This window comes from Pseudorasbora parva, chromosome 19, assembly GCF_024679245.1.
Source record: "Pseudorasbora parva isolate DD20220531a chromosome 19, ASM2467924v1, whole genome shotgun sequence".
In the NCBI taxonomy this organism is placed as follows: Eukaryota; Metazoa; Chordata; class Actinopteri; order Cypriniformes; family Gobionidae; genus Pseudorasbora; species Pseudorasbora parva.
In genome coordinates, this window is record NC_090190.1 from 7,648,051 (window position 1) to 7,669,429 (window position 21,379).

Here is a 21,379-nt window from a genome sequence, read left to right on the forward strand (position 1 = left end):
AAAGAGCAGTTCCAAATTTTCAGGGGAAAAAATGTAAAATGGTGGTTTGAATGGAAGAACATTTCATTCTTACCTTTATAGTCCGAAAAGGCCATTCAGGAAAAGCTTGATGGGACAGTCATTAAAAAATAAAATGAGTATGTGTGTAATGGCTTCTTTTCCTCTCTAGCCAATTCCATGAGGGAAAGTATATTAGATGCTATGAACCAGTTCAAGCTTGACTTGAAATTGTATTGTAACAAAAGATGAAAACTTAACTTAAAGACAAACCGTGATTCCCATTTAAACAGTCTAGTAAAATGTAGGTCTCCCTTTCCTCTCTCATTGCCACATCTGTTTAAGATGGCTACCTAGAGGACATCTCCAAAATGGCTCCAATTCATCTCTTCACCACAGGGTGAGTACAGAAATATAGTAACATATAGCAATGACATTGATTATCAACATTGATAGCCTGATGGCTCCTACAATGTGCAATGCTAGTGCCCTTATCTGAATAGATCACCATTCGCCCAAGCAGTGACACTGTCACCTCAAATATGCAAAGAATAACGTTAACTCAGGGTTCATAAATGTACAGTGTGAAACGTCAGCTTGTGAATACCTAGGTTGAATTCTTAACACTTGTTAAATGTGAAACATGAAGAAACATAACCCATACCTGGGGTTTAGAACGACTGAGGGTTAAATGTAGGGCTGCACGTTTTCAAGTTTTTCATTAACCGTTAACCGAGGCCCTTAGTGGATAATACTCGGTTAACCATAGTGTGCGTCAGGGTTATTTTTAGCTTATTAATTTGACGACCACCATCTCCGTAGTGAACGCGCCTATATAGAGAAATGCACATCATGGATTACAAAATCAGAGAGTAGCCTATTTCTTTTCGTTTTAAATTGTTAAAAGACATTTCAAGTTTCTTAAGATCTATTTCATGTCTGCGAGGCGTACGCTGAGTTTCGTTAAATTAGGATGAGATGCGCTCCAGTTCACGAGTAATGCAAGTGGCCGTGAGGGCGCCTGCATGATTAGGGCATGTAGTAAAATATGCAGCCGAGAATGATTCCCACAGCGTTTGACTCGCGCGGCTGAGCCTCTCCCGGCAGAGAGTTCAAGCATCTGTGGACTCGTCCCTTCAGCTCTGGCCATCTTGCTTTCAGTCCGTGATAAGCTTTTTTTGTTTTCTTTATTACAGTTAAAGTAACGTCTGCTTTTCTCTAGTCATTCACAAGTTTCTCACTTCAAACTTTCTTTCTTCTGATCCATTATGCACAGCGCGCGCGGCTCGCGCTCTGCTTCTGCCCTAATGCGACTTTTAGTCAAGTGCGACGTATGTTATTTTCCTCTTCATGACGCATATTTTGACTGATGCGACTCATACTCCGGAGCAACTTATAGCCTGAAAAATGCGGTAAGCACTCCATTGCAATACTTGCATTTTGCCCCGTCACTCTCATTTTTAAAGTGCTCCCACGCTTTCTTTGCCCGCTTCATTGCCCGCTTAGAAAGCTGGTCATGACTTCTTTTTGTGGATATTACAAATGTCTGGGAGCGCTCTGGCGGTCTCTAGGGGTGCAAACATATATTACAACTAAATTCAAAGCACGTAATTGATGCCACTTAACCGAGCAAAATGTTTCACTCGGTTACGCAATTTTTAAAGGTTAATCGGTCAATCGGTTAACCATGGACACCCCTAGTTAAATGAACTTTCAATTTATCATAAAATGGCCCTGATATGTCACTAGACATTAAGAAATTTTGTTAATTTCAAATACTTATATCACTGACAACAGTATTTCTGGCCAGGATATTGTCATTTAAACGTTTTTATTGCAGCCCTCAACTGATGTTGATGTTGTCATGTTGTGTTTTGGCCTGAAGCCCCACCCTCCACCTATCGACCAATCACGAAGTCAGTAGTGTTTTGCCATCCGGGTTGCCAGATCTACTCTAGTTAACACAGCTGCAGCTACGAACATTCCTGCTGGATCCTGCAGCTTATCTGGAAACCTCAAGTCAGGAGGAGGGGAGAGGGGATACACCACTACAGTCATTTGAAAGTGATTGCAGTACTAGTTTTGGCCACAGTCTTACATACATTTCTTTTAACTATTTTAAGAATGAAAAGCCAATGTTTTTTTTGCCCAATGTAATAATTAAATAATGTTATTTTTGCTCTAATGAAAAGTCATAGAAATGCTTTTGTGTAGGAGTGTAATGGTACATGTATTTGTCCCAAACTGTCATGGTTTGATGCATACAGTCAGTCACAGTTAATCCACACTCATCAAATCATTTGTCATTGTGCCGATTTGTGTCGTGACTGGAAGTCTCACTACAGTCCAAATAGGAAACCCTCAGGTGTCGCTTCACTCGCTGTCTCCTCGTGGAAAGATAAAATAGGCTCTTTTGCATCCACCATTGTCACCGCATGTTAATGAACTATCACACAAAAAGAAAATTACAGTGTAGGCTACGCACAAAGTCTTAATCAAACCAATACATTTGAAAACAGGCGTTGCAGTTTACCGTGCAGCATTGATCAATCTATCAATTATAGTAACAAATCAACAATTCCTTATTTTAATCTCGGGGGCCGGGCATGGACATGTGCTCAACTCATATCGAACCATGACCCCAAAACTGAGGTAAATACCAAACTGTGACTTCTTTGCACCGTTACACCCCTACTATTGAGGATTTTATGTATTTTTGCCATTGAACCAAATGGGAATGCAAAAGTAATTTTTGTTGTAGTTTCCGTTCACCACTCTTGAAGTTCACCCAACTACTTTTGAGCTTCGGAGAACCCTGGAAATGGGAAAAGGGTCCATGCAGTTCTAAAAGATTTAGCAACACCCAAAGCAAGCTCTTGGGTCATCCTGTTTTGAGAAGCTCCTGGTAGGTTTGGAGCATGATGATTGATCAGCACCCTGTTTTGGGCTTTAGGCACGCGGCATGTGTCGTCGCCTTGACAAAAAGTCCCACCACTCTGTTTCTTTTCCAACTACTTCAAAAATAACAAGTGTCCAGGGAACTTGAAGGGTAGTGTTAGCATATGCTAAAATGACACTCGGTCTCTCCTGACGTGGGTGTGAATCAGGTGGAGCAGTCAACATGCATCCAAACCGCAGATCGAGGCTTGGTCTCGAAGGTCTCAGGGTTTAGATGAGGGAACGATACGCCTGGGAGAGTTTCAACCATTTGATTAATGCGAAGTCTGACTAAGCTCATGTTAGATTTTTCTTGTTTTCCTTCATCTTCGCTCCCTGGTTCCGCTAAATGTGTTTCTTATTGTCATAATGAGTTATTGCGGAGCGAGAAGGAACGGGGAGAGGAGAGATCAGGGATAAATGGTGGCTGTGCAGCATTTGAGGCTGGAGAAGTAGGTTAAAGTGCCTGGGCTGAAAATAGACATGACTCCTATTTGCCGAGGAGCGTCACTTTGCCCTAGGGTGTGCCGGGATAGACGGCCTATGATTCCCTATGTAACATGCGTGCCGTCTGTGGCCCTCAGAGCCAATGGGAGCTGTGGTACATGCTTTTTTTGGTACAAGTCTTATGGTATGGCCGCTTAGGGCTGTAGGCCCGTGAACGAGAACTGGTTCTACCGCACCAGGTTCTCTGTGGACATGGCATGTGATTATATAACTCCTCAACGGACGACATTTGTGATTAAATCTCACCCCATTTCACTAGAATAATTGAAAACGAGCGTTTGAGAGTCAAGTAGGCCCAGTTTTGAGCTAAAAAGATGTGGCTCGGATAGAAGGAGGCAGATTTATTAGTGCACGAATATCATAGAGATGCATTAGTTTGATGCTTGGTGCCTTTAGTAAATGATCTGTTTGAACTATTAATATTTGTGACATGTTGTGAAAACTAGATCACTCACAGTATGATGAACAAAGCGGCCTATTCTACAAGCGCCTGGTGTGCTTTCAGTTGACAGACTACACATTTCTATTTTTGATATGCTGCACAAATACCGTTCTCTGTTTTCCTGAGATAAATTATTTTTTTTTTATTTGTAATTTTGTTTTATGTATTTAAATAATTTTGGGCTGTTACATTACAGCCAGCTTCTGTATCTACCAATATAAATCATAATTTGTTTTTAACGTATGATGTACGCCACTGTTTAAACGTTTTGGGTCGGTAAGAAGTGTCTTTTACTTGCTTAAACACAGTAAAAATGGTGAATTGTGAAATGGTATTGCAATTTAAAATGACTGTTTTCTGTTTTAATATCTATTTTATATGTAATGTATTCCTATGATGGCAAAGCTGCATTTCCAGCATCTTTAATCCAGTTTTCATTGTCACATGATCCTTCAGAAATCATTATAATATGCTGATTTGGTGCTCGTTATGCTTGTCACAAAGCCAAACTATATTGAAGATATTTAATTTTGAATAAAATATAGGGTTTAATTCGCCGAGAGCCATATAAACATTCACAGTGCTACGTATATCATATGTATCATACTCATCGTATATCATATAAAGTTCATTTAAAGGCATTTTACTGTGTATAAAACATACAACATGCTTCAAATGGTTATTCACAATGTAAATATGCACTTTAATGACTAAGCAATGTAGTTGTTGTGGGGGACAAAACGAATAAAGAATACCAGTAACAGCAGAAATCATTCTCCCCTCTGTCGTGTTTAAAGTTTATGGCACACCCAACTCAGAAACTAGGTTATCAAAATTATCTCTGAGATTTTAGTGAATACGAGATGGCATTCATATGCAATTTCTGAATCCTATTCGTATTTTCAAACTTGTATTTACAATCATTTCGATTGCATGTGAAGGCAGCATTATTTGTATTATTATCAGTGTTTTTTTCAGAAGAGTTTTTCATGAAGAGAAAGGTAAAAAGAATTGCATTTATTTGAAATAGAATTGGTACTTTGTACCATTATGGATGCCTTTATTGTCACTTGACATGTCAGTAATTCAGTATTCAAGAAGAGCAATAACACTTACAGTATAAAACATATTTCCTCAGTTTGTTTAAAACAGTTGCTCTATCTGTTTTTTTATATGAGATTCTTCCCTTCATTCATTAGCTTTGGTTGTTTTTCTTCTGTTGTCACCTCATGCTGTCTAGCGCCCACACATCTGTTGGAGGTGTGGTGGTGAATTGGAAATTAGGCCTCTGCTAAACCTTCCAGAGCAACAATACTTTTCTCTCTCTTTCTGTTTCAATAACTCTAATAGAGCACAACAATGACCACATAATTTTCATCATTTTTCTTCAATAACGAGTTCAGTGCCATGAACCAAACCAGCTAAATCTGAGATGAATCACAGCGTTACAAGCTTTAGCTTGATGCATAAAAGTCAAAATGTGAAAACTGGAGGCAGTTAATAAATCATTAACACCCCATGAATCACTGGGAATTACTTAATCAAATCAAAAACAATTGTACGATGTAAAACTATTGACTTATAATATGGGTTTGAGTTTAAAAACCTTTTTGAACTATTTTGCTAAATATTTGAATATACAGTATATGAAGACATAACTAGTTTAAAAGATGGATGGATGGATGGATGGATGGATGGATGGATGGATGGATGGATGGATGGATGGATGGATGGATGGATGGATGGATGGATGGATGGATGGATGGATATTTATTTTTTTAAAGAAATAAATTAATACTTTTTCCATCGAACACATTTAATTTATCCGACATGAACAGAGATTTATAATGCTAATCTACATTATTTTAGATGTTTTAACGATGTATGTAAAAAAAAAAAAAAAATTGTCCTTGTGAACTGTCTGTTCATCCAATAACCCACATAAATATAAATGGTTTCCACAAAGCACAACTGTTTTCAACAACAACAACAACAACAACAACAACAACAACAACAACAACAATAATAATAATAATAATAATAATAATAATAATAATAATAATTATTATAATTATAATTATAATTATAATTATAATTATAATTATAATTATAATAATTATAAATGTTATAAATATGTAATACAAGGTTTCTTCAGCATTAGAGTAATGATGCTGAAAATTCAGCTTTGCCACCAGAGGAATAAAATATTAAATTATAAAACAGTCAAAAGCCATTATAATAATATTTAACAATATTACTGTTTTTAAATGCAGCCTTTGTGAGCAAAATAATTGTCTTTCAAAACACATTTTTAAAATAATCTTACTGACCCCAAATGTTTAAACGTAACATAACGGTATCAACGGTATCATCTGATAATAATTTTCAGCTCATGGTTAGTCTGTCTTTTAGTCTGTTTTAATTTGGAAAAAAATCTCTATGGATAAAACAAAGATGTGTTGTTGTTGTTGTTGTTGTTTGCTTTCAAAACCCAGCTGTTGTTCTCTATTCTCCCATATAACCCTAGTGCATCCATGCTTTCAATTCCACATCAGGACAGGAGCAATCCTCTCATCTACCCTGCCAATGGCCTTTCTGTGAAAGAGACAGCACCTATAGTAATTTTTCAGGCTGCTGGCATACCAGAATGGTCAAAATCGCCAAACTGAAGCCGGCAGAGGCATAATGTTGGCAATTAATATGCCAGGGACAATAGGCTAAGCAAAAGATGAGAGTGAAGTTTGGCAGCACTTCTGCTAGTGCCACCTGTTACTCCTCCACCTGCCAGTTTGAGTAAAAATACTGCCACCACCTCCACCAGCTCCAAGCTCACTCCCACTCTCTAAGCTGTTTTATAGCCTCTTTCCTTGTCTACCTTTCCTTTGCACTGGCAAACACTCTCACCGGCGTACAAAGAACAGATGTGTACACACAGTATGCGCTGTTGGAAGGCCAATGCCACAACCCACACACACGCTTTAAGGTCTTTTGTTCACAAATGCTGTTTAGTCATAAATGCTTTGTGTGGAAGCCTGACCAGTCCACACCAGGAGGCCAATTGAGCTGTAAGTGCATGAATGAGGACTTCATATTAGAGCCAATTCACAGCTTGTTACAAACAGCTGCAGCTCAAACCTGTAGCCATTTCACAGGCTCTCCCAAACAGCAGCCATTGTTATTTATTGGAGTCTTAGGTGGCTTTTTAAATCTATTGTGTCAAGTGTTTTACTCGTAGAGAAGAGCTGATTCTAGCAAAGCCTGACAGAAAATCAAAGGTGTTTTGTATTTTAATGGGAAATCCATCCATCCCTCCATCCATTTATCCATCCATCATTATACTCACATTCTGTCTGTCTGTCTGTCTGTCTATCCACCTGTCTGTCTATCCGTCTGTCCGTCCATCCATCCATCCATCCATCCATCCATCCATCCATCCATCCATCCATCCATCCATCCATCCATCCATCCATCCATCCATCCATCCATCCATCCATCCATCTATCTATAGCCTACATAAGCTACCATATTTTCTGCTTAACTTTTATCAGACTCCAGGAAAGAAAAGTGCATTTTTACACTGAGCACATTCTCTGCAGTCTGAGCGTGATGCACTGAAGCTCACTCACGCTCGTATCTGATGTTTATACGATTAACACCATCACCGCTTACAGTACACATGTTTCATTGAACTAAATACATTACAATCGGCTAAAATAAAAATGCAGATTACTTTTCTGAACAAGAACATTCCCAAGTCCGTGTTTCTTACACAGTTTGTGTGAATCGTGGCACAGTTTGGTACACACACACACACACACACACACACACACACACACACACACACACACACACACACACACACACACACACAGGTACATTTAGACACGTAATTTAAGGTACATTTAGAACTGATAAAAATTTGTAAATAAATTGTGATTAATCGCAAGTTAACTCACGACAATATGCGATTAATTGCGTAAAATTAATGTTAAGATTTTATATTTTAATCGATTGACAGCCCTAATTTATTTATTTTACATGTATTCATGTATTATACATGTATTTTTCCTTTTTATTAGAAAACTATGAGGCATTTCACTAGTAATGTCAGACTTTAAACCCCACCGTATATTTGGTTTAGTCTGCCTAGTTTGATAGATTCAACTTGTTGGCCTACTTGACTCCATTGCTGAGCATCCTTCTTTTGAGCATGCTGTCTGTGTAGAATGAGATAAACAGGGGTTAAACCTTTAGCTGGACATTGCATATTGCTGCATTCTCTGTCTCAGCCAGCTGTAGCTGACCTCTAATATGAAGTGATGCAGCTTGGCGGCTCACATGGATTGAAAGGTAGCATATGTCTCATGTTAATCTCCTGGTTTTCTGATTTTTTTGTTGTTCCAACATGGAATCTCACTGTTAAATAACAGCATTTCTACAGGATTTGCATTTAATGTCATGTATGCAATCAGATCAGTAAGTTCACTCAAAAATGGAAATTCGGTCATCATGAGGTTACAAACCTGCAGAACCAATGGTCACCATTGACTTCCATGGGGAAAAACAACACAGAGACATTTCTCAAAATATCTTTTATATTTTGCAGAAAGAAAGAAAGAAAGAAAGAAAGAAAGAAAGAAAGAAAGAAAGAAAGAAAGAAAGAAAGAAAGAAAGAAAGAAAGAAAGAAAGAAAGAAAGAAAGAAAGAAAGAAAGAAAGAAAGAGAAAGAAAGAAAGAAAGAAAGAAAGAAAGAAAGAGAGAGAAAGAAATGGGTTTGGAATGACATGAGTAAATGATGGCAGTATTTTCATTTTTGGTTGAACTATTCCTTTAACAGAAATGCAAGTGCCTACCCTGATGCTGTGTCCCTGATTGCAGGAGACTTTAATCATGCCAAACTGCAGACTGTTCTTCTGAAATATTACCAGCATGCCTACCGGCCTGTAAGAATGCTCTTGATTACTGCCACACCACTATCACAGATGACTGCCAGACAGATCATCTGTCTGCGCTTCTATTCCAAGAACTTGAAGAGGAAGAATGTATCCACGGGAGCATTAGACGCAGGAGCAGATGAGCGGTGTGAAAGTCTATGAACATGAACTACACTTGTGTTTCTGTTAAGCTACTAGTTACTTTACTTGTTTTATCTTATTCATTAGAGTGGAAATATTTAAAAAGGTGATTTAATGAATTACTGTTCAGTCTATTGAACTGAATTAGGTGCCCTTAAGTACTATGTACTTACATCAAAAAATAAGTGCAATGTACTTACTGTGTTCAAATTGTATTGCAAAACACTTTTGCTGATATTGAGGTAGGATAAGGGTAGAGTTAGGGACAGGTGTGGTGGTGTGGGTCAGTTTAAGGGTAGAGTTAGGGACAGGTGTGGTGGTGTGGGTCAGTTTAAGGGTCGGGTTAGGGTCAGGTGTGGTGGTGTGGTGGTGTGGGTCAGTTTAAGGGTAGAGTTAGGGACAGGTGTGGTGGTGTGGGTCAGTTTAAGGGTAGAGTTAGGGACAGGTGTGGTGTATGGGTCAGTTTAAGGGTAGAGTTAGGGACAGGTGTGGTGGTGTGGGTCAGTTTAAGGGTAGAGTTAGGGACAGGTGTGGTGATGTGGGTCAGTTTAAGGGTAAAGTTAGGGACAGGTGTGGTGATGTGGGTCAGTTTAAGGGTAGAGTTAGGGACAGGTGTGGTGGTGTGGGTCAGTTTAAGGGTAGAGTTAGGGACAGGTGTGGTGATGTGGGTCAGTTTAAGGGTAGAGTTAGGGACAGGTGTGGTGGTGTGGGTCAGTTTAAGGGTAGAGTTAGGGACAGGTGTGCTGGTGTGGGTCAGTTTAAGGGTAGAGTTAGGGACAGGTGTGGTGGTGTTGGTCAGTTTAAGGGTAGAGTTAGGGTCAGGTGTGGTGGTGTTGGTCAGTTTAAGGGTAGAGTTAGGGACAGGTGTGGTGTATGGGTCAGTTTAAGGGTAGAGTTAGGGACAGGTGTGGTGATGTGGGTAAGTTTAAGGGTAGAGTTAGGACAGGTGTGGTGGTGTGGGTCAGTTTAAGGGTAGGGTTAGGGACAGGTGTGGTGATGTGGGTCAGTTTAAGGGTAGAGTTAGGGACAGGTGTGGTGGTGTGGGTCAGTTTAAGGGTAGAGTTAAGGACAGGTGTGGTGGTGTGGGTCAGTTTAAGGGTAGAGTTAGGGACAGGTGTGGTGGTGTGGGTCAGTTTAATGGTAGAGTTAGGGACAGGTGTGGGGATGTTGGTTAGTTTAAGGGTAGAGTTAGGGACAGGTGTGGTGGTGTGGGTCAGTTTAAGGGTAGAGTTAGGGACAGGTGTGGTGGTGTGGGTCAGTTTAATGGTAGAGTTAGGGGCAGGTGTGGTGGTGTGGGTCAGTTTAAGGGTAGAGTTAGGGACAGGTGTGCTGGTGTGGGTCAGTTTAAGGGTAGAGTTAGGGACAGGTGTGGTGGTGTTGGTCAGTTTAAGGGTAGAGTTAGGGTCAGGTGTGGTGGTGTTGGTCAGTTTAAGGGTAGAGTTAGGGACAGGTGTGGTGTATGGGTCAGTTTAAGGGTAGAGTTAGGGACAGGTGTGGTGATGTGGGTAAGTTTAAGGGTAGAGTTAGGACAGGTGTGGTGGTGTGGGTCAGTTTAAGGGTAGGGTTAGGGACAGGTGTGGTGATGTGGGTCAGTTTAAGGGTAGAGTTAGGGACAGGTGTGGTGGTGTGGGTCAGTTTAAGGGTAGAGTTAAGGACAGGTGTGGTGGTGTGGGTCAGTTTAAGGGTAGAGTTAGGGACAGGTGTGGTGATGTTGGTTAGTTTAAGGGTAGAGTTAGGGACAGGTGTGGTGATGTGGGTCAGTTTAATGGTAGAGTTAGGGACAGGTGTGGTGGTGTTGGTCAGTTTAAGGGTAGAGTTAGGGACAGGTGTGCGGGTATGGGTCAGTTTAAGGGTAGAGTTAGGGACAGGTGTGGTGGTGTGGGTCAGTTTAAGGGTAGAGTTAGGGTCAGGTGTGGTGGTGTTGGTCAGTTTAAGGGTAGAGTTAGGGACAGGTGTGGTGGTGTGGGTCAGTTTAAGGGTAGAGTTAGGGTCAGGTGTGGTGGTGTTGGTCAGTTTAAGGGTAGGGTAGGGTTAGGGACAGGTGTGGTGTGTGGGTCAGTTTAAGGGTAGAGTTAGGGACAGGTGTGGTGGTGTGGGTCAGTTTAAGGGTAGGGTTAGGGACAGGTGTGGTGGTGTGGGTCAGTTTAAGGGTAGGGTGGTGTGGTGGTGTGGGTCAGTTAGGTGTAAGTGAAGTGCCAACTGTGTAATTACAAATGTAACTACAGAAATTAATTACAGATGTAATTACATCAACATGTCCTCCAACCAATACGCCTATATAGGTCGTTTGTCACTTCCTTGAAATACGACCCATATGAGTGTTTACTAAAGTTGCGCCCCTATCGGCAATATATTAATTAATTAATTACAACGCACAGGAGCGTTTTCTAAAGATTTCCTCCTATTGACAGCAGGACACTTTCATTAAAAGCATTTTCCCTTTTATCTGCTCAATATTTCAGGTTTTGCATAGCTCAGTTGGTAAAGCATTGCACTATACAACAACAACATGTGATCATGCGATCGTGAGTTCGATCCCAGGGAACACGTGTGCTCATAAAGTGTGTATGCTCTATAAATCACTGGGTAGGTTTAGGGATGCTGTCAGTGTAGTTGTAAATTAAAAACAATATTTTTGCTAAATGGAAATATGACAAATGGCGGTAAAAAGTCCACACATTGCATTAAAATGAACACGCATTTTGATTGGAAACGACAGTCATAGGTCATTTCATGACGTCAGACGTAACGCAACACTGTCATTATTTTTGCGCCAGCTAGAGGGCGCATGACTTTAAAATGTCAATATAAGGTAATATAAGTAATAAGGTGCTTGAAAAACAACCTATAGAGTCGTATTTTTTTGGAGGACAGTTTGAATTACATGCAGGTATTTTTTAAGTACAATGTAAAAACATGTAAGGACACACTTAGTGCATTGTATCAAATTATTAATTACAATGTTAGTACATAGTAGTTAAGGCCACCTAATATAAAGTGGGTCCAATTGAATAATTTGTTTGGATCATTTACATTTGAATTACATCACATCCATTCACTTTCAACCCAGAGATTAACATTAGTCGACAATAGTCTTTTAAAGTTGTGTGGAATTTTTGGCCGCCAAATTGAAAGCTTGGTGTAAGTGGAAGCGATTGGGAATAACAGAAACTCAGATAGGAATTGGTAAGCCACATAAAATCACAGCGGGGTCAGCGCATGCTGAGGTGCAGAGTGCGCAGAAGTCACCAATTTTCTGCAGCATCAATAGCTACAGACCTTCGATCTGTGTGTGTCCTTCAAATCAGCTAAAGAACAGTGTCTAGAGAGCTTCATGGAATGGGTTTTCATGGCCAAGTAACTGCATCCAAGCCTTACATCACCAAGTGCAATGCAAAGCATTGGATGCAAAACGTAGTATATGGGGACTCTTCGTGTTTCTTCGCCTCTTCATGACGGATCGCTTCCTTTATTCATTAGTTGTAAGTCACTTTGGATGAAGCGTCTGCTAAATGCATAAATGTAAAATATAAATGCAGTGGTGTAAAGCTCGCCGCCACTGAACTCTAGAGCAGTGGAAATCTGATGGTCTAGTCTGGGTTTGGCGGTTGCCAGGAGAACGGTACCTGCCTGACTGCATTGTGCTTCCTGTTCCAGCATGACTGCTCACCAGTGTACAAAGCAAGGTCCATAAAGACATGGATGAGCGAGTTTGGTGTGGAGGAACTTGACTGGCCTACACAGAGCCCTGACTTTAACCTGACTGAACACCTTTGGGATGAATTAGAGTAGAGATTGCGTGCAAGACTTATCTTCCAACATCAACGTCTGATCTCACAAATGCGCTTCTAGAAGAATGGTCAAAAATTCCCATAAACACACTCCTAAACCTTGTGGAAAGCCTTTCTAGAAGAGCTGAAGCTGCAAAGGGTGGATATACTGATAAAGTCACCATGAAATCAAAATCATTTTTTTCTTTTCTTTTCTTTTTACTCATTGTTCATTACTATTATAGTGTTGCATTACTCTTCTCTGATGATGTGTTTACTGGCACAAGGGCGGGACAACCTGTCACTCACATGAGGTTGACCAATAGCAAACAAATTTTTTTTTTTTTTCATTCAGAAGGCCGCTTCGCTCAGATATGTATCACAATAGGGAGAGAGAAAAAAAATGATTTATGTCTAGCTTTGAAAGTACCTATTCTGAGGCTGTGTCCCTGATTGTGGAAGACTTTAATCATGTCAACCAGCAGATGGTAGAAAGCTCTGAAGATTGCCACATAAGTATTATCTCCCAAAAGCAGCAAAAAAAAAAAAAAAAAAAAAAAAAAAAAAACTTTGTGGATTTCCAGCCTGGCCTTAGGTGTAACACATACAAAGAAATAAATAAAAGAAAAGAAGTAGGGATTTCTTAATCCTGTATAGTTCTGTTATTTTTCTAGTTTCAAAGATAAATACTGTGACCTGTAAAATGATTAGACTGACTGATCCGACCATAATAATGTGCTGTGAAGAGCTGGTGATGTGGGCATTAACACGTTGGTGTCTAAGTGATTAGACCCCCTGTAGTCCACATAACAGCGTAACACATCAGTGAAGATGACATTTCTTGGGGAAGTAGGATGGGAATGATTACGCCACCACATTTAACTCTGTCATTTCTTCCAAACACAGGCAGTTAGGCATATTTTATTTTATTTTATTTTATTTTATTTTATTTTATTTTATTTTATTTTATTTTATTTTATTTTATTTTATTTTATTTTATTTTATTTTATTTTATTTTATTTTATTTTATTTTATTTTATTTTATTTTATTTTATTTTATTTTATTTATTTTTGTTGTTTTTGTTTGTTTGTTCTAATTTGTAATGCATTTTATTTATCTATTTTTATTTTATTTATTGTTTTGTTTTATTTTATTTTGTTTTGTTTCATTCTTTTTTATATATATATTAATTAATTATAATTGTATTTTAGTGTTCTTTATATTTAAGATTAAAACATCAATGTCTTTGTATGCAAATAACTACCTGCCTAAAGTTTGTACACACCTATTCATTATTATTCCCACAACAATAGTAAAGTAATACTTATTATTATAATACTTATTATTATTAGTAGTAGTAGTAGTAGTAAAAGTAATAATTAAAAAACATTGTTACTTGTTTGCAACACTTAATTCAATACATTTGACAATAAATCATGCATATTTTAAGATTTTGAGCAGCATATATAAATGTGTCTAACATTTGACAATAGTGTGTGCATTTATGCTATTGTGCATCTAAAGTGAAGTTAAATCCTGAACTGTAAGTTTGCCTCAGTGTTAATGTGAAGTTACACAGATCATCACCCCACAATTCTTGATGCTTGGACTGAGTAGGAGGGTAAATCCAGAAAAATGAAGCATGTGTTGACCCGTAGTAACCCTTCCCTCGGCAGAGATGCCTAATAAGCGGGGGCAAAGGGGTCACAAGTGCCAAAGGGCTGACGAGGATTGAATGTCCAGTTTAAAAAGAGAATCTAACTTTGACCTGATGGGAAACAGAGAAAACCAACTCAGGAGTAAAAGAGAGGATGGAGTAGCAAGAGGCTGTTTGGAAAGAAAACCATTGACCTTTAGCTTTTACCTGAGCAGAATGTAATTCTCTCACTACTACCCCTCTGTATGTTTTTTATCTGCATTTTTCTCTCTCTCTCTCTCTCTCTCTCTCTCTCTCTCTCTCTCTCTCTCTCTCTCTCTCTCTCTCTCTCTCTCTCTCTCTCTCTCTCTCTCTCTCTCTCTCTGCATATACACACTCACACTACTTTTAAGAACGGTCAGTAGGATTTTTTAAAACCGCCTTTTCATTATCAGAAAATAAACGTTTTCAGACCGATTCACGACCACACTGTTTCCCCCCGGGGTTATTTTGCATTATTGACCGGCTGAAATATACCGTAAACATCCAAATATTAATCTTCCTTCTCTCCATCGATCTCTCTCCAGGGTATGGGGCCCTCCAGTATGCCGTCTGTGCCCCTTATGGTGGGCTGTGGCATATCCTGTACGGCTCTACTCATTCTGCTGCTCATCTACGCTGCCTTCTGGAGGTGAGTTCAGTGAGGCCCGTGACTGACCCACAGCCAGCTACACAACACAGTTCTGCAGAGGACCGTTTCTGAATGTAGCTTCCAGGTTCTGCTGTCCTCTGCTGATAATAGGATATTACCGTCCGTCGTTCCCCTTGTTTATGTCCCATGTGCTCTCACAGGAACACTTATACCTTAAAAGATTCATTGCTCAAACTTTAGCTTCCCACGCGGGGTTGCCCGGGCTGGGCTCGAGCAGCTGGCGTGGGGTAGATCTAGAGTGGGCCAAAACTGCAATTAGCAATAATTGGTAACAAATGAGGGATGGCGGGAGCCGCCTGTGGCGGGACAGGATTATGTGGAGAGTGCTAGTAAAGGCTAGCGTGGCTGCTAACAGCTCAGTGTGGCAGATGGCCTAGGACGGTCACATGATCAGCTAACACCATGTCCAGAAAAAGGCCAGCGCTTAGTCAAGTATTTATCTCCTCAGAAGTATGACTCTGAAAAAAATGCTCCTTATATATATCATCATTTATTAAATGAAGATACAAAAATAGTATATTATTTATTTATTTATTTATTTATTTATTTATTTATTTATTTATTTATTTATTTATTTATTTATTTATTTATTTATCTATCTATCTATCTATTTATTTATTTATTTATTTATTTATGTCAAAGCAGCTTCACAGTGTCAAACAGGATTATATTGCAACAAAATTAGATTTGGCTGTACAGTCGTTCTGGAGAAAACAGTGATGTTATCAGCTTTTAATTTATCCTATAGCGACAATGTTGGCAGATCTGTATTATAGTTTATAGAATTAATTAAAACCTAATTCATAAATTTTATTTGTATAATTAGTTGAATAACTTTGATCCTAATTTTAGTGTCCCCAACTAGGCAAGCCAAGCCAAAGGCGACAGTGGCAAGGAACCAAAAGTCCATCAGGGCATGATGAAGAAAAATAAACCTTGGGAGAAACCAGACTCAGTCGGGGTGCCAGTTCTCCTCTGGCCTATTAACACACCGTGTATGATTATTATTCTGGCAACCTTACAGGTCAGAAATCATATTAGATCGGAAGATTCACGACGGAATATTCACGACATATGACGTTTGTTTTCAAGCGCTGCAGTTCGCTGTTGCACGTGCGTCATCCGCGCATACAAAATCAAGTAATTTAAGCATGCCAATGTCAACTTTAATCATATAAAATGTAATTTCCAAACTGCAAAATTGTGGCCAGTGAAAATGCTGAGTGGCTAGTAAATTTGGAAAACCACTAGCCACAGTGGCTGGTGAGCAAAAGTGTTATTGTCAAGTTCTGCACAAGAGTATGAATACATGAAAGATGTTTCAAATGTAATTATGGCAAAGCTGAATTTTTAGCATCATTACTCCAGTTTTCAGATCACATGATCCATCAGAAATCCTTCTAATATGCTGATTTGCTTGGATTGCTATGGATTATTATCGCTATTGATTTTTTGGACGAATATAATGTTCAAAAGAATCACTTTTTTAAATTAATTTTTTATATATGAACTTTTTTGCAAAAATGTGAAAGTATTTAGTATCCCTTTTGATCAATTGCATGTGTCATTGCTGAACAAAAGTATTAATTTATTAAAAAATATGACTTAACCTTTGAAAGGTATATGCACAAACATTTAGGTTTGGTTGAAAAGTGTGCTGTGCAAGATTATTTATTATAATATGTACAGTATACTATAGTATGGTCAATATTTTGGTTATTAATGCAATTATATAAAAGTTGAAGGGATAGTTCACCAAAAATGAAACTTTTGTTGGGAATAAATAGTAGGGAAAACATACTATGGTAGTCAATGGTTGCGCTATCTGCTTTGTTACAAGCATTCTTCCAAATATCTTATTTTGGGTTCAGCAGAACAAAGAAACTCATACAAGTTTGGAACAACTTGAGGGTGAGTAAATGATGACAGAATTTCAATTTTGGGGTGAACTTTACCTTTAAGGATTGTTTATGCATTCAAATACTTCTGGATCCATGTAATTTCCTCCCTATTTCCCATAATTCCATAGCAGGTGGGAATATATTTCCTCTGTCCAGGCTTAGTGCACCTGCTACACCATCAAAGAGCTTATCAGTGGCCTCCCCTATCACTCAGACCATTGATCTGGGGGACGCTGTCATTGTCCTCTTGAGCAGAACTGGCTAGAGCTCAAATAGCGGATGAGGACGTTTTGCTCACCGGTCCTTGCGTTTTGGAGTTCATCTGCAGGTTATCTGGGATGCTGCTCAAGTTGTCAGTGTTTAATGGAGTGTAAAAATGATAAATGGGTGTTGATAAATGGATCCCTTACCTTTATGTCATAAACCTGTCAAAACTGCAAAACAGTTTTCGGTGTATGATTTTCCTGTTTTTCTTTGATTATCAGGTACATTCGCTCCGAGAGGTCCATCATTTTGGTGAACTTCTGCCTGTCCATACTGGCCTCCAATGTGCTTATACTGGTGGGACAGTCCCAAACTCTCAGTAAGGTAGGTATCTGTGCACATTTATGTTTCTGTGAAGTGTCTGAGAGAAGGAGAAGTTATTAACTTTATTTGACTGGTTCAGGGGTATTAAATGCAGTCACATTGTATAAAATGAAAGTTAATTTCTAAAACAATTATTATCAATTTAATATCACCTAGAGGATTATTAGGAACACCATACTATATATATATATCGGCATTCACGGTTCAATACGCGCTTGTGAATTGCTGTTTTCTCGGTTTTGGATTTAATAATTTGTTTATATTTCTCTCTGTTTGAAATATGTGACTCTACACGCTGATATGAGCAAATATCCAATCATATGCACTAAAGTTAGGTGGTGTTAAGCCACGTTCGAAATGCTGGTGTCAGAGAGTTATACTTACAAACCTTGGGCCCGGACTCACTAGTGATCAAGTCTGTCTCTGTAGTCTGTGCTCCAGGCAACGGGTGTTTGTGCTCACTCCAGCCTGTCAGGACATTATGTAAGTAGCCGTGATAGAATTTGAGAAACTCGGGCGGGCGCGTGTAGCAGACAGACACGTGGAAGGCGCTGGAGGGTCAGCTTTGTGTCAGCCGTGACTGTCACGCCGAGAGAGTGTAAGATAGACTTCAGAGGCACCTGAGAAATAAGTGCTGCCGATCAAACGCCACCTGTCGCTCAGAGCTATGGAGAAACCTGAAGACAACTGGAGGACCCTTTCCCCCTCAACCCACACTTAATATTTAACTAAATTCTCATATTCGTCATTAGTTTAAGAAAGTACAGATAAGCTTAAATTTCGGAAACCATGAATAGTATGAAATCCTTCTCATTTCCCAGGTCATTTGCTGAGCGAGCCAGTGTTTAGCATTAGAATGTGCACCTCATTACTGTATAAAACCTCAGCCAGATACCCTGCTTACCGCTTCTCATTTGGTTCGCCGCTTACTTAAAGCATACTTTTCTTTAATCCCAGCCTGCAATTTCTCCTTAGAATTTGTTCAACTTGTAACTAACCCATTTTCACTTTTGAAGTACCGTCTGCGAGGGAAAAAGCACGGACAGGATGCGCTGCTAGAGCTAATTTTCACACCACAATGGAACTGAGACAGGTTCTACACGACTTTCTTTAATGTCCGTGGCTCTTTCTCACTTCTCCTTCTCAATCACTTTATGTGCCGAGAGCCATTTGCACCTCTTCTTGCTTTCTGTACTTCCTTCTGTCGCTCCTTTTTCGCAATTTCTTACTCCCTATTTCTTTTCCATTCTTTTGTCTCTAGGGACTGTGCACTGTGACTGCTGCCTTTTTGCACTTCTTCTTTCTGGCTTCTTTCTGCTGGGTATTGACGGAGGCGTGGCAATCCTACCTGGCCGTGACTGGCAAGATGAGGTCCCGCCTCATTCGCAAGCGTTTCCTGTGCCTGGGCTGGGGTAAGACACCCGCACACACACACCAGAAACTAACGTCAAAGGTCAAAAGCGATGTTATTGAAGTAAACGCTTCCATTTTTCCTCCATATGAGTGATGCAGCAGTATAACATGCCAGTTCTTATCAATTCAATCAGATTGTCTACCACATCAGTTTGCTTTAATTGAGCCCAATGACACACCACAAACATGCCATGGGAGCTCAGCGCTACTTCTGTGTTACAAGACGCAGATGTCCGATCGTTGATAAGAACTGCATTGTGTGCCACCATCTTAACACAGGCGGGATCTGAAAGGGTATTCTAACATAGTTAGCACACATACATGTTTTGTAACTTATTGATCCCCCATCACTTCCATTAATTCATAGATGCCCTTTGCAGATATTGCAGGATAGGATTCCTGCCCAGAGGGAGTTGGTAGTAGATTGGTTTCTAAGTAAGATGTCAGAAAATAACTTGTATTACTCAGTATGTGAAATATGGATTTCGTCATATATGAGGCCTGGCTGGTGTTTTACATGACTGTGATTGTATCCAACCTAGGGCTGGGCGATAAATCGATTTTATGGATTAATTTGAGTTTGTAGTTTCATGTCGATTTTTGTGAATGAAAATCGTTTTTTTTCTTTAAAATCCGCCGATGCTCCCTCTGGGCTCCCGTAATGGCTGAGCTCTCCCCCGCGCGTTTGCCAGTGCCACAGAGATATACAAACAACAAGGACAACAACATACAGTGTCATTGGTTCAGTTTTTCACAGAACTATTAACAATACCCCGCTGCAAAGTGTGTTTGAAGTCTGAACGGAACTGCGCTCATTTGAGCTGCGCGGACAACGAATGCAGCGCGAGCTCATACACGGGCCGATCTCGTGACAGACACGATACACTGCGCTGGAGATCCAGTGAGAGAGCGTTTAAATTCACCACAGAATTAATAACAGCGCTACTGTGATCTAGTGGAAGCGTTCGGCGCAGAATTATCTCTTATGAACCAAAGATATCAGATCAAACAGAGCTGACATGGAGACAACATGAGCGAAGGTCAGGGGTTTCAGTCACAAATCACCAACATTCACCATGATTTACTGTAGTAAAACCACATGGATTTAATGTTTTTGTCATTATTTATCTTAGGATTCGTACAACCTTTTGAGATTGAAATTCAAGCACTTTCCAATGGTTTCGTAGGCTACACTTATTTGTACACGTACTGTCTGCACTTATTTCCAGCACTTCAAAGCTCTAAATATCTGAAATATGCTATTTTTAATGTGATGGTTTGTAAAACTAAAAGTTTAAAGGGGTTTTGTGAAAGGAATAGTATTTTAGTTATTTTTTTAAAATGTTTAATCCATTTTGTGGCAACAAGCATTTTTTTATTAAAAAAAGATATGCAGTGCCCACCACTATAACCAGCAGGAGAAGAGCACTTATTAGCCTTTCCACTCCCTAATATATGGAGAAAAGTATGAAGTCACAAAGTCTCATGAAAAAACTAAATTACACAGAAAGCAAGTATAGAGCTCATTTTATAATAACTGAAGCTGTCGGTCAGTTCAGTGTGAGAATATTGAAGAACAATCGTAATCTATATTTAATAATATCATTAGCATATTATTAAATAGCATAACATTTAAACATTTAACATTTCCCTATACTTTTTTGCACATTACTGTTGTTAATAAAAGTTAATTTGATCTGCATATCAATTAATAAACCTTTGATATGTATACTGTATATTGCAAAAAATATGGTGCCCATTTATACTGTGGAATGGTCTGGGTTATTCCCATGCTGAAAGTTTTGCAACCCAGGTAGGCACTCTACCAAGCCGCAAATATTTTACCTAAACAAAATAAAGTTAAAACTTGTTTTTAACAATTTCTTTGTCATGCAGATTGATTTTAAGTAGGAGAAAGAAAAAAAAAAAAAAAAAAAAAGAAACAAAAAAAAATCGATTAAAATCGTAAATCGAATTTTTTGGCAAAAAATCGGGGATCTTTTTTTTGGGCCATATCGCCCAGCCCTAATCCAACCTTGCTTGTTTAATTTTTCTTTTCTTATTTATATGTATTATTTTGTGTCTTATATCATAACTCTCTTATTCATGAAGCAAAAAAATAAAAAATTATATATATATATATATATATATATATATATATATATATATATATATATATATATATATATATATATATATAAATAAACACACACACACACACACACACACACACACGTGTGTGTGTGTGTGTGTGTGTGTGTGTGTGTGTGTGTGTGTGTGTGTGTGTGTGTGTTTGTTAAATTGTCTAAAGTGGACTATCAAAATAAAGTGTTACTAAAAAACTGCATACAATTTAATATTACTTTTTTACATTATATATTTGTATTATTTCATGGTCAT

The 21,379-nt window shown here is 38.9% G+C and overlaps 1 protein-coding gene across 4 annotated transcripts in view; it reads left to right on the forward strand.

Annotated features, from left to right (window-relative positions):
- The window catches only part of adgrb2 (adhesion G protein-coupled receptor B2), a 394,976-nt gene that overhangs the window by 310,857 nt on the left and 62,740 nt on the right, over positions 1 to 21,379 (forward strand). For all 4 annotated transcript variants that reach the window (XM_067426444.1, XM_067426445.1, XM_067426446.1 and 1 more), the window contains 3 exons: positions 14,953 to 15,056; positions 17,464 to 17,566; positions 18,828 to 18,978. In XM_067426444.1, the coding sequence (XP_067282545.1) occupies positions 14,953 to 15,056; positions 17,464 to 17,566; positions 18,828 to 18,978 (358 nt within the window). The remainder of the gene's footprint in view (positions 1 to 14,952; positions 15,057 to 17,463; positions 17,567 to 18,827; positions 18,979 to 21,379) is intronic.